Below are 14,177 nucleotides of genomic sequence, written 5' to 3'. Positions count from 1 at the left end.
TCTCGCTTCTCGCTTGATTTGTCACACAGTCCCAACGGGAAAATAAACCTGTCCCCGTGTACTATACTCGTACTCGCAGTGTCTCTGGGCCGCGGAAAACCGGTATGAGCGCTTTCTTTTTGCTCCCACTGTGGGCCGGGTGGGGAAATGCCAAGGGGGTGGCAGAGGGGGCGGGATGCATTGCGTTTCATCTTAGCTCTCGTATTTAGTTGCAATTCCTTTACACACACTCGCTCCTTGCACCCACACAGAAAAAAACAGATCTATTATCGAAAAATTCTAAACTTAATTTAAAAGAACTTAAAGTTCTAATTGATCAAATACTAAAGAACAATACCTTAAAGTTCTAAATGATCAAATACTTAAGGACAATATCTTAAAGTTCTAAATTATCAAATACTAAAGAACAATACCTAGTGACATTATAAAATTGTTTATTTTTAATTATAAGCTTATTTTTAATTATAAACTTCTTTCATATACTCGTATACCCAATTTAGTTGGTTATAAAATGCTAAAATATATAAGATCTTATAAAAAAAAGTTTGTCAAAGAATAAAATTAATGATCTACCAAGTAACGCTATCTTGGAATGTTATTTATTGTTTAGATTGAAAACCAATTTTTCTAATTCTTATAATACCTTGTCAAATCCTAAAAACATTTTTTAAATAATTATAAGTTTAAGCCACCTGACTTTAAAAATCAAGATGTCCAATGTTTATCCAATTCAGTTGCTTATAAAATATTAAAACATATAGGAGTTAATGAAAATGTCTGCCATACGAATCGAAATGCAAGATAAACCATATAGCGTGGAATGTAATTTATTCCCAAAATCTATAAGCAACATTTTCATTTATATAATATCATAGGTTATATACAAAAAATCCCTGTGTAACAACCCTAGTCCCCATCGCTTGTTTACTATTCTAAGTGCAGTATCTTGGCGAGTTTCGCTTAGTTTTTTACAGGCTTTTTCTTTTTGTTGGCATGTCGGTTATTTATGCGCCTTGTTGTCCCAATTCTTGAAAAATACTACAACAAGTCTCGTGACTGCGTCTATGTGTCTCTGCCCATGCACTTTAAGCTGATTTTTTTCCACCGGCCAGCTATTTTTAATAAGCAATGCTACAAAAACGTTCCCCTTCTGGCTTTTTGTTTCACTTACCTCACTTTATCCATTGGCCATTAAACGCTGCAAACGCTGGAAAAAAAGAGGAAAAAGAGCTTTTATTATTTAAGGCAGAATCAATATGAGAAATTCCGCTGACAGCGGACTGCGTATATGCATATAACATTTTACAACAGGCCAGGGGCGGGGACACACATAAATTTAATACCTTTTCAAATTGTTTTTCATAACCCATTTTTCTATAAATGCTGCTGCACTCTGTTGGCCAGCAGATAAAGTGCATTTGTTTACTTTTCCTTTATTTTACGCTGCAGTAATTGTTGCAACGGCAATGGCGAAAAAAACAAATACGAACAATGCAAACTAAATTTGCTGCTTGTTCTTTGCTGAATTTTCTCTATGTACTTTGGGCTCATAGCATTTGAGTTACTGCTGGTTTGTTGATGTAATGGGCTTCATTAATAAGCTGTTTAAATACCCTGTGAATTTAATACGCATTCTAATGTGCGTATTCCACTTCTAATAAGGTTTTAAGCTGTTCAGCTTAATTTTATGAATTGAACTGGGCTGCTTGCTGGTACCTTACCTAATTTATCATCATCGATTCGCATTTCGAATAGCTTCGATAATGAGATTCAACCTAATAATTTATCTAAGGTGAACATGGCTGTCCAAATCCCTTCAAATACAGCACTTATCTAACATTCTAATGTTGTGTACCTAACTAATTATGAGGCCATAAGCACAGTTCACTTAAGGCCTTGAGAATTATTCATCACAGTAGGCCAAAGGCAAGTAATATTCGATCGTTTTAACACGTTAATGTGAGAAAATATGTATATTTTTTTGCCCAACCCGAGAACATTCTTGTTTTAAATAAATAAGGAAGAATAATAATTAATTTCAATTAATACGCTCACCTGTTGGAGCATATAAAAGTCCATAGCACAATAGTTGCTGCAGCAATTTACCCAGATATAATATAATTTGTATTTATTAAGAAAGATTAGACTTATAAGAAATATGAATTTTTAGGAACTTTCTTAATTGTTAATACAGAACTATTATTTTTTCTGTATATTCCTTTGGTGTGGGAACCTTTTCACACCATTTCAAATGTTATCATTAACCCCTTGATGCCCCATCTCTTCGAAAGTTCACATACCCTCGTCTTTCTGTTCATTCAGCCATGGGACAATGGCAAACTTTGGATTCTACCATTTTTAAGTTCGCTCGATGATTTTTTGTGCTACTGTTTGTTTATTTGGTTTTTCTCTTTTTTTACACTTGTTTTGCACTTGGGCTTCTTCTGCTTTTTGTTGCATTGAATTCTGCGTGTCAGCAGCAGCTGTGTTGGCCACTAAACAACGACCGATGTAACAACAACTGTAATAATAGCAACAATAATGGCAAACAAAACAAAAAACACACTCCGGCACAAACAAACAACATTGTACAAATAACAACACTTTTTATTGCTACCAAAGGGGGGAGATGGATGGAGTAGTTGCCAAAGCAGAAGAAGCGGGCCAGTGACGGGGGGAAAATTCATTGAGGAGGGGCAGGCTGCCAAAGTGGGCGGTGTGAGAGCAGTAAACACAAATAAACAATTGCAATTGTGTGGCGATGGTTGTAATTCTGTGAGCTGCTAAATCGTCTGTAAATACTTTTGTACAAGTTAACAGTTATAAATGGGCTTTTTATGAGTTGTGTGGGACAATATTTGTGAGTACACTACATAACACTGGACACGAGTTGAAGGGGGGTTGGGAAAATGGGATGGGAGATGGATAAATGACCTGAACAACCTTATGGAGAAGAAGGATGTGGCTTCCGAACGAAAGATTCTCGTTAAAGAACTTGGTATACCAAAATTGGTGCCCGAAACACTTTTAGACCCCGAGATCCAGTAGGTTCTGCTAGAAAGTTTTCTTTATAGGCGCAATAAGGAAGTGTAATTACCAACTCTCGGTAAAAATTTAGAGTAGCTGTAAAAATTAAGTGTTTTCTTTAATCACAAGCATCAGAAAAGTTCGTATACCAAAAACCGTCTTCTGAACTTCAATAGAACCTAAGATCCACTATGGCAATATATGAAACCTGTACTTTTCACATTTATGGCAGATAATTCGCGGGAAATCTTTGCTCAGATAAGAGGGTTAGGCAATTATCCCAATAATCACAAAAGAAGCGCCCATACCAAAGATGGTACACCGAAGTCTCAAGGATCCCGAGATCCAGGTGTTTTATGAAGCCATACAGTACGTACATTACAAGTAATTGGGGATATGATGCCCAATGATAATGGCATTGAGCTGAGTTTTTGCTACTGCCACAGCTGCACTGTGGCACTGCCTTCGCTCCACATTTTTCATGTTGCAGGCATTCGGAATCGCTTAGAAAGTCACTTGAGGGATATGGCCAACAACGGCATGGGGCGAGTGAAGCCAAACACTTTGCTTATGTCTGTTTGTCAGTCAAGTGAAATCGTATGCCGCCTTCTGCGTCCGCTCCATGTCCATGTCCATTTCCAAGTCCATGTCCAACTCTGGGTCCGATTCGGAGTACGAATCCCAGCTCGAATCCAACTCGACTTCGATGTCTGCTTGTTGTCTGGCCGAGTGGCAAGCAGTTATTGTTACGATTTATGGCATACGCACAGCAGCAGATGAACGGGGGAGAGTTTCCATCCATCCGGGGGATTTCTATTGATTTTTTTGCGTTGTGTTTTTCGTACCGCTACTGCGGTGTTTTCTATTTGCTGTTTTGCTAGTGCTATTGCTATTGCTGTTGATTTGCCACACGTCCATAATAATGCTAAGAAATGGAAATCATAAAAGTCAACAATCATCCATGTTGGCCATGACCAGATTACTGCAGTGGAAAATCGGTGGGGGCATTGGGTGTACGGCAAACAGTTAGTTGCAGTTGAATTTGCGCGGCATCATTAGGAAAATTTTTGCGCTTTCGTCAAAAGAAATCAGGCAGCAGCAGCACCACCATAATGATGTTGACGCTGCGTTTTGCGAAGGCAGGTGAAAAGATGTTTGGGGTCGCAAATGCAGGTGCCTCATATCGGTTATCGGTGGCCAACTTTTGGGTTGACATTGATCAATCACTCCCGCTGGGCTGGCCAATCCGAAACTGAAATTCATACGGCATTTGTGTTTGACAATTTTGCATTCGGTGTGGTGAAAGTAAAAACGCTGAAAACATACAACTAGGCAGGCGTAAAAATGCTGCGACAAAAACCCCGCCCTTTTGAGCCCATTTACATGCCGACAACAGCAAAAATCAAAGCTGCAACGTGAGTAATGCAAGATTAAATGCAACAAAAAATGGCAAGGCATACACCATTTGCAAAAAGCGAAGCTCTACATAAACAAAAGCCAAACAAAATATTTATTATTGCACAGCAATGTATGCAGAAATACCCTAGCCCAAAACTGACATGTGATGGGCTTTGTTTGCTATAAATGCCATGGGAGCATGGGAATTAATTCTTTGCTCTATTATCTAACAATTAAACCATAAATTCTGATTATCACATGACAGGGCAACATGAAAATTTATGAACGGATGGGGATCGAGGTCAGCAAAAACATTTTTGGGTGATGATTTGGACATGATGTTATAAAAAAAGGTTTAACAAAGACTTCAAAAATAAAGGAGCTGTTTTAATATTAATCTTTTGGTGAAGCAGAAGAGTTAATTGTCAACAATTAGTTCAGATAAAAGTGATTAAAATAAACAAGAATAAAGCTTTGCCATTATTCCTAACTCCTTATTACAATTTTTAGTAAAAATGTTTACAGAGCATACAACTATTTGGTAGTAATGCCATTTTCCGCCCCCGCCAACACTTTCTGATTTTTTTTCTACAGCGAATTGTTGGCTTTTCAATTTGTTTTAAAATACAATAAAAGTGCATTTTGCATTTTGTCTGCCACACATTGATTGAATGCGTCGCATCGCGTTGACTTTTTGTGCCCCTTCACCGGTCCCTCGACTCCGATTTCGCTTTGCGTATTGACATGAAAAATTTTAATTATATTTTACGTCAATTGTAAAAGGCCCCGGCCGAAGAGCTGCAACAGAAGCAACAGGAATATTTTTGGTTTAATTAATTGAAAAATGTGTGGAAATTGTCGGGAGGGAAGTGGAAATGGGAAATCGCTGTGGAAATGGGCACCGGAGAGGCTGATTTCGTGCATCGTTAAATGCTAAATCGAATGTGAAAGGGATAACGATCGGCGGTGATAAAGACAATCGCTTGTTTTCCCTTTTTCCCACTCTTTTTTGTTTTGCCAAAGTTCATTAAGCCCATCGTAGTCACATTAATTGTTTGCCGCTTTCAACAACACGCCCATTTTTTTTTTTTCATACCAATACGACACTGGAGTCATTTAGCTGGGATTTCGCAAAAGATTGCCATGCAAATTAGCTGAGGCAACATTGATTGCCGGGTGCCATTGTCTGGCGTTTTGTTGCAATGGAAAATTTATTGAACTTACATCATAACCGGCAATCGGAATGTCTTATCCACTGACACTTTGGCCACTCTACCGTGACATTCTTGCAGCTAGAACAAGTTAATAAAACCCACTCGGACATGGTCAAAAAGGGACGACGACGACTGTCGGAGTCTTCATAAATTTGTACTTGAGCGGCCAAGTGTGACGAACGAGATTACTGAAATCTTCTGGAGCAGATCCATTTTTCATAGTCATACAGCAGAGAGCCAAGAGCATTGAGTTGTCTCTCACAGATACAATTCTATCTGCTAGGTTGCCTGTGTGTATCTGTGTATCTGTGCATTTGTGTATCTGAGTGAGTGCAACAAATTGCTTTTGCTTCAGCCAGTCGCTGTCATAATAGTTGATGCTTCTGCTGCCTTGCTGCCATTGTACCTTTTTTCTATTGTTGCTGCTCTAGTTAGCGTTGCCGCCTGTAATCGGACATCAAAATGCGAAAATGATACTGCCCAAGCCCCTTCTTCCCCTCTATTTCCCCTGGCTGTTGGCCAATAATGATCTGGTCGGCAAAGGGGGCTGAGTTCCATTCAATTACAAGGCGATGCGCGGGCTCCAAGAAAATGGCTTGTAAGAAAACTTAGCATTAACATTCTAAAAAGTAGAAGGGTATCATTTACCATCATATCATTTAGCTTCATACCTTGTGTTCTAAACTTTAAAAAAGATCACAGACGCTTTTTAACCCATTTCTAGATTCCAATGGCTTTCATAAGGGGAACCCAAAACTGCACTTCTGAATTCCACAACTTCAGTTATCCGAACCCGATTTTAAAGCGGGATACCTCTATTAGTTTGTGGTTGAATTCTCTAACACTCTACATTCAAAGTTTCCTTTTTAAAGAGGGTCAAAATTTTAGCCCATTTTCATGTTAGATTTTTCCGTATTTCCAATTGTTTTCAGAATGGCCTCAAAAACTGCACTTCTAAAATCCATAACTTGAGTTATATAAACCCGATTTTAAAGTGGGATACCTCTATGAATTTGTGGTTGAATTCTCTAACAATTTACATTCAAAGTTTCCTTTTTAAAGAGGGTCAAAATTTTAGCCCATTTTCATGTTAGATTTTTTCGTATTTCCAATGGTTTTCAGAATCGGAACCCAAAATCGCACTTCAAGATACCACAACTTGAGTAATTCCAATCCGATTTAGATGTGGGATACCTCTTTGAGTTTTTAATTGAAATCTCTTATAATCTACATTAAAATATTTCCTTGAATCGATGGTCTCATTTTTAACCCATTTTCATGTTCGATTTTTCCGTATTTCCGATGGTTTTCAGAATGGGATCCGAAAAATGCACTTCTAAATTCCATAACTTCAGTTATTGGATCCCGATTTTAATGAGGGATATCTCTATGAGTTTGTGGTTGAATTCTCTAACATTCTACGTACAAAGTTTCTCTTTGAAGAGGGTCACAATTTTAGCCGATTGTCATGTTCGATTTTTGCCGTAAATCCAATGGCTTCCAGAATGGGAACCGAAAAATGCACATCATGTTATCAAATATCTAAAAAAAATATACAAAATTGCGACAATTACTAACACAATTTCATTTTTTTAAGTGCCCACTTAATTAACTTCAGCGAGAACCTGAAAGGCTGCCATTCATCAGGCTAACGCTGAGGTGCCAACAGCAAATGTTTGCAAAATTCTTGCACAATCGAATGACATAAATTACAACTCCCAAAAATTATAACAAAACAGAAAGAAATAAGACAAAATGAACACACATGTGAGCGTGTGCAGGAGCCGAGCTGTGAAACAAAAAGCAATTGTCACATGAACAAAGTCTCACGTAACTGCTATAAATATGCGAGCAAGAAAGAGCGAGGTTAACATTGCGTATGAGTTATATATCAGCTCTTCTGCAAAACTTCCCATTCGCCACCCCACTGCCGCCCCAATCCGTAAACCCATTCCACCTATAACACCATAACGCCATTTTCTTTGTAATGCAATGCGCGAATAACAACAGAGAGAAAAACACAACAACCGCAACAATAAATAAAGTGTAACATATGCAAATGATGATGAGAAGTATTTCGATAAAGCGCTTCTGCTTCTGCCAGTACAGAGAAAAAAATAAATATGGCTTTATAAATGCAGAATTTATGGTGTTTTTTAAGACAAATTTTTTTTAAGATAATAAATAAACTTGTTTAACAATAATAGCTTTTTCAGTAATTAAATTCAAAACGACCTATTCATATTCCTGTTCTGTTGTTTTTATTTTCATTGTTTTAAGAAATGCTTATAAAATGTATTTTTATTGATTTAATTTTTTTTTAATATTTTATTTTCCATGTATATGTACGAATCCATTTCAGCTGCCGTTTTACTGATGATAATGACTATAGCCATGAATGTCCTTGGGCGCCCAAATGAATATGCAGCAGGGAACAGGTTAAGATGCAGCACTGCAACTCAAAGGATTGCTTCTGGGATTCTTGAAGCGGTAAAGCCCACAGAAGACAACCAGCAACATTGGTTTGAAAAGTGCAAAGGGCAAGTAACGTAATTGCCACAATTTCAATCTCGTTGGAAAACGGAAAAACTTTATCGAAGTTCGCAGAGACACCCGCACAACCGACCATAAAACAAAAGGCGGACCGCGGCAACATGGACGTCAACAACATGTGGCGACAACAGCAGCAGCAGCAACACCAACAGCAGCAACACCAACAGCAGCAGCAACTGCAACTTGCGCCTGTTGTCATTTGTGCAATTCCCACACACATGCATATATGGGAGCAAAGTTTTTCTTTAATAAAATTAAATTTAATGCTGCCAAAATGCTCGGCGCCTGGCACTCGTTCGGTTCAATTTTTTTTTGTATGCTTTTTCTTAATTTTTTTGTATTTTTTTCTGCTGCAAATTGCATGGCAGACACCCAGCACAAGGATGACGACGCCAGCAACCGCAAATGCAAATAAGCTACAAATGCAATGCACATGCATAAAAAATGAAAACGGTTAAATTGCCGAGAGAAAGATGCAGATGGAGATGGAGATGTAGATGCAGGCCCACAAAGTATCCATAAGTTACGCTCGAACGACATTTCTGCCCGTCGACGGGACGGTCCTCACGAAATATGATTAAATATTGTAAATGCCAAAAGTTATGAAAGGCTCACTGGGGCTCACCGCCCCAAGAAGTCGGTTTTTGGAGCCATGCAGACAATTCCGATACCAGTTTGGTGGATTACGCCCACCGCAGAATAATCGTTGGATGTGGAAAAGTGCAACGGCCACACCTTCGAGACACAATGCAAGTCACAGGGGCATCAGGTTGCCTATTTTGGCCCGACTGGAGTTGCAGAAAACAAAGGAAATGCCACCAGAAAAGGACAATTTAAACAGGGATTCGTTTGTTATGTATAAATAAAAAACTATACGCTTTTCTGTAGTACAAAATCTTGGGGAACTTTACAACAGAAAAAAGAAAACAAATTTTCTAAAATATTTCTTATTAATAAATATTTCGTAGTATTATTATTATGCATTCCTACCCAAAGCTGCCTATCGAAATGCAATAAACTCTGCTCGTCAAAATATTTATTATTTATTTCCATTTAAGCACAATCTTAAATCGATTTACCCACCATAAACGTGATCGACTTTCTAAAAATAACCCAGCGAATCTCTGTTCATGTCAGCTGTTTTTTCTGTGCACGAGGAAAAAACATTTTTGTCGCCATTTAATTGACCGCAACACCTTGAAAACAAAAGTGGCCGCGGATAAAGAGTGTGCATATTTAAAATTTATAACAAGTTTCGCTATGGAAATGCAAAAGGGGGTAGTAGATATGGCCAGCGAGTCATGCCAAATATAAGCAACCAAAGACGGCTAAAAAAAGTAATTGTAGCTAAATGTCAAATGCGACAATTGTTGCCTTAGTTGCTCTTGTAGTTGTTGGCTTTGTTGACTCGCGTTGGCGACTAAAAAGCCCGCAAAGTGAACGGTACAAGCTCAGCGGTCAAAATGGTGGTGAAGGAAGGGGTTAGGAAGGGGTTAGGAGGGGGTTGGGAAGGGGTTAGGAAGGGGTTAGGAAGGGGTTAGGAAGGGGTAAGGAAGGGGTGAGCAGTGGAAGCTGGCGGTCTGGTGGGTTGGTCAATTGGTTCGTGGCAATGGTAACAGAGTGCGGCACTAAATGAGGCTTAACTTGAAATGAGCACACTTAAAAAAATTATTTGCTTCGATGAGCTGATCAAAAAAACTGCAGTTCAAAAATCAATAAGAGTCCTAACAGTTTATAAAAGCTTTTCTATTTTATAGAACTTGAATTAAATAAATGTATCAACTTTAATGCCGTCTTTAAAATCATATAATTGTTATTATTATTGTTAATTTTTAAATAGGTATGGAATATTTTTTTTATGGGTTCTTTAAATATTTTTAGACTCATACAAAATCATACGAAGATCTAAAACATTTCAAATAATATTTCTTTACTGATATTCTAGCATAAAGTTATCTTTAATGATAATAAAAATGCCTCAAATTCATCATATATAAAAATTGCTAAGTATTTTCTCTCAGTGCTAAATAATACTATGTCACTTGTAACCAAGAGAAACTAAGGCAGGGTATCGAAGTAATTGCTCGGCGGGATGCAATCTTCGAGCCACACTAAATATGCTAATTATGCGTTAATAAGCGCACTGGCTAACGGGGCGTATTGGTTATGTGGTATAGATAATTTCTCGGTGGTTAAGGCCTGAACTGTTAGATTCGTTCTCTGTCACCTCGAGAGACTGGTGACGCCAAAGAATTATTGCGAAATTTGTGATTTTTACTGGCAACAGCCTCGGGCCGCTGGCTTTAATTATGAACGACAATCAGGCGGCGGTAGTTGTTGCTTTTAATGTTTGTTCTCTCGCTTTTTGCTCCTTTTTGTGCATGTCAATCAAAAGCGCTCAAAGTCGTGATTTGATGATTTTCCTATGCCGCAGCGAATTTTGTTGCCATTGCTGATATAGCCATAGCCATTGCCGCCGTGGGTCAGGCCACAGAAATCCATTTGTCAAGTAGAACAGCAACCTCAAGTTGTCTGTTGTCTGTTGTCCGTGATTCTAAGCCCGCCTGTCCTTCAATAATCGTTGCCAAAAGCATTGACGGCGGCAAAAACAATGAATTATTGAAGCCAACAATTTGTGATTGGCGGAGAAAGAGAATTCTAATCAAAAGAGAGAGGCATGACAATTTTGATATGCCTGAAATCGAGTATTTGATGAATTATGAAATATTGCTGGAAATATAGGGGATTTTTGCTGAACTAGTTAGAATTAAGGCATAACATTGGAATGGATTTTTAGTAGAGATTATTAAAGTGTCTTAAGATCTCGAGACTATAAAAATATTTATATTTATTTATAAGCCTTTGAGGGTATGAAAAAAATCTTCAAAAGTTTAAAGACCATCGAAAGATAAAAATATAAATAAATAATTGTGTTGTTAAAGTTTAAAAACCATTTTCAGTCCATAAAACCCACAGTAAATCTGTATACAGCTTATGATTTATGGGATTAAAAGCAAGAATGATCGCCGCAATTATTTCGAGAGCTGGCGCCAGCAACTCGAAACAGCGACATCTGTTGCGATCTATGAACTGGGCTTGTTTTATTACAACATTTTCGAGGAGCTACGGACACACATAAATTGAACAATGTCACGAAATAAATTTGTCTAGAGCTCGGACTCTGGTGGAAAAGGAAGCCGAAACAATGGCAAAACTGTTTCAGCTAAAGTCTGTTAACGTTGGCTGATTTTTATTTATTTCGCTGACTTTTAGCAAGTTGCTAACTTTTTGTTTCTGCTCATTTTACTGCCACAGCTCCCACACCGCCCCCTTCTTAACTTCACTCTTTGACTTTGTGGCCGCTGCCTTTTCGTTAATTTATGCAACGAACCAGTTTTGTTTGGTTTCCAACGCGTTCGCTCAGTGTCAGCCAATCTTTGTATATCTTGTTTTTAATACCGCCACACATATGTATATATATCGAATTAAAATTTTATTAAAACATTGGCATTTGGACGTTTGCTTTTTGTTAATTGCATTTGCAATTTCTAATTAAGTTTGGTTTGGCAAAAAAATCAGAGTCGAGAAGAAATAACAAAAGCAGCGATCATAAAGTTTCCAACTGGTTTGGGTCAGCGCTTGTCAGAGGTCTTTTTCGAGCGGATCTCGGGTGACTTTGCTTGGCTTTTGCCGTTAATTTTTACACAGAGAGAAAATATTCAAAATTATAATTTGATAACTGTCATGAAATTAAACTAGTAGGTTCTTCTGGTGGTTCCAAATGGTTTAATACAAAAGTAAGTCAACTCTCTAGAGAAATCCAATTTGAAAACATGATAATTTTTTTATTATTGACTATATATTTGAGTAATTTAATTTAACAGCAGTTCAAGAATTAAGAAAAAAATATTTTCGTCCAAAAAAATCGTTTGTACTTCGCAACAGAAATTTAATTAAATTTTTTTGGACAACATGTAATTTCTAGTAACACACCACCATATTTAAGTACAATTAAAACCTCTCATTTTGTATACATCTAAAATTCGTATATATTTTTTTAAGTGTACCCATGGTTCAATGCAAACGAGAAGCTCTAAGCAAAGCCGAGCTGAATCAGCTACCAGTTTTTTTCTCCTCCCTGGGACCATTAAAATGAACAAGTTTCAAAAGCGTTTTCAATGCAAAAGTCTTATCAAAAGTATTTATTTACACAAGCTATATACAATAAATCACCGCGGTCTGATTGATACGCCACTAATCCTGTTTGGGTCGATTCTGCTCGCCCGGCTGCCGATGCCTGGCCTCCTTTTTCAGCTTGGACACGTTGCTCCGCAGTTTCCGCTTGAACAGAAGCTCCCGGTTGACCGCCTTCAGGTCGTCCATGCTGCACGTCTTCAGGTTGCGCACCGTTTTGGAGATGAGCTCGTCGGTGATCTCGATCTTGGTGCGGGAAAGCCGCAGCTGCCGGGCATTCCGACGGGCCAATTCGAGGCGGTACTGGAACAGATGATAGCTCACAGTGGGCCTAAGCATCCTTTCGCTCTCCATTGTTCGGATTTAAGATATGTATTCTTTAGATATTTGCCGGGTGAAAGTTCCGAGTTCCTTTCGCCTTGACTTCTCGTCGCCGAGTGATATCCTCTATTCCTGGTTATGGTTCTTAAGTATCACACTGAACCTATGTTTTGCTACCTGATTGCCTGAGTTGAGCAGACAGGTCAGGTCAAAACAGGTCAAGTGCCGCTTGTCTCCCCTGTAAATATTTGTGCCAAAATATTTCATGACCTAATCCGCTCTAATCCCCATTTTGGATCTTAAGCCTTTGCTCGGTTGACCAGACATTATTACACTTAATGTCGGGAAAAGGGTAAGTAAAACTGAGTCCAGGACTAAATAAATACAGTTGTGCATCCTGCACGAGCTTGTTAAAAATCTAGAATATTCTGGAACAGACTTTAGAGGAAGGGATTTAAGAAACCAACCAGATGGCGGGGTTACCAAATCTGAATTTCATTAATGAAAATAATAACAATAGAATATGTGTATTCAATATATATTAAAAATTCTATAGAACCAAAGTCAAGAACAAAATATTTTCTTAGTTACCTAAACAACTACAAAACATGGTTACTATTGTTATAACATAATAAAAACCTTACCCAGCGGTAATAATATTCTGCATATGAAAATAGGGAATCCATTAAATTATTGTTAATCATGTTTGTTAACAAGATGTTTGAGTTAATTTATCACAATGAAGAATATGCTGTGACTATTGTAATAGCTTTTTCCCACCACATTCCCAGCGGTGCATTCCCATAAATTCTTAGCATTATTCCCAAGAACTTGTATTTGTTCATTGCATTTAGCCCAAAGTAAACCTTTCACCGACCCATCGTTCCCCGGAATTCTTGGGGAACCTCAATGAGAACCCCCAGCGTGGAAGTTCTAAAAAAATTTAAAACCATTTCCGAGTAAACCAACGACCAGAGTTTTCTGACTCGGCACCTGAGTGACATCCACGTAAAGTACGTCGATTTACAACTTAGACATGTGTGTGTGCATTTGCATGGGACGTTGAGATGCGTATGTAAATGTAGATCATTAGCATAACTGCAGTTCCCGAAAGACCAGACTTTTTGCAACAACTTAACTACTTCCAGGTAATTCATAACGAAAGTGGATGCTCGGGTCGAGGGTTCTTTCAGGTCAGAGATGGCATAAGCCTTTTATAATTGCACTTAGTAGCTGAAATGTAGCGAAAACAAAAGGATTTGGCAACCGGATTAAGAACTTTGGGAAAGACCACGCGCCGGATTAAGCAAATGTGCAGGCATCAGCGTTTTATAGCACCCATGCCATCCTCCTTTGCCCATTTTCGGTTAGGAGGTAGGGTAATCATCAGGTAGCAGGTAGATTTATGGGTGAGCTAGGGTCATAACGGTGGCCCAGGGGCTGGCTAAAAAGGCCGTGCGGGCTAGCAGG

At 38.3% G+C, this 14,177-nt stretch overlaps 2 protein-coding genes across 3 annotated transcripts in view; both read right to left on the bottom strand.

Annotated features, from left to right (window-relative positions):
• The window catches only part of LOC119552851, a 123,661-nt gene that overhangs the window by 105,355 nt on the left and 4,129 nt on the right, over positions 1–14,177 (bottom strand). Inside the window, exons 1-2 of one of the 2 annotated variants that reach the window (XM_037862726.1) lie at positions 5,650–5,667; positions 1,172–1,207 (exon numbers count right to left, since the gene is read on the bottom strand). The gene's annotated coding sequence lies outside the window, so the exon portion shown is untranslated. Of the gene's footprint in view, positions 1–1,171; positions 1,208–5,649; positions 5,668–14,177 lie in introns of those variants that run through there. The other variant, XM_037862725.1, reaches the window with a different exon arrangement.
• On the bottom strand, positions 12,447–12,740 carry LOC119552543. The gene has a single exon (XM_037862163.1). It carries the CDS (start codon positions 12,738–12,740, stop codon positions 12,447–12,449), a length of 294 nt encoding a protein of 97 aa, XP_037718091.1.

Source organism: Drosophila subpulchrella, chromosome 3L (genome assembly GCF_014743375.2).
Source record: "Drosophila subpulchrella strain 33 F10 #4 breed RU33 chromosome 3L, RU_Dsub_v1.1 Primary Assembly, whole genome shotgun sequence".
Taxonomy (NCBI): domain Eukaryota; kingdom Metazoa; phylum Arthropoda; class Insecta; order Diptera; family Drosophilidae; genus Drosophila; species Drosophila subpulchrella.
Note: the sequence above shows the minus strand (reverse complement) of the source record. Positions and strands in the feature narration are given on the sequence as shown.

What these genes read in the sequence shown, in the direction of transcription:
- LOC119552543 (XM_037862163.1), bottom strand. Translation starts at nt 12,740, where the DNA reads ATGGAGAGCGAAAGGATGCTTAGGCCCACTGTGAGCTATCATCTGTTC.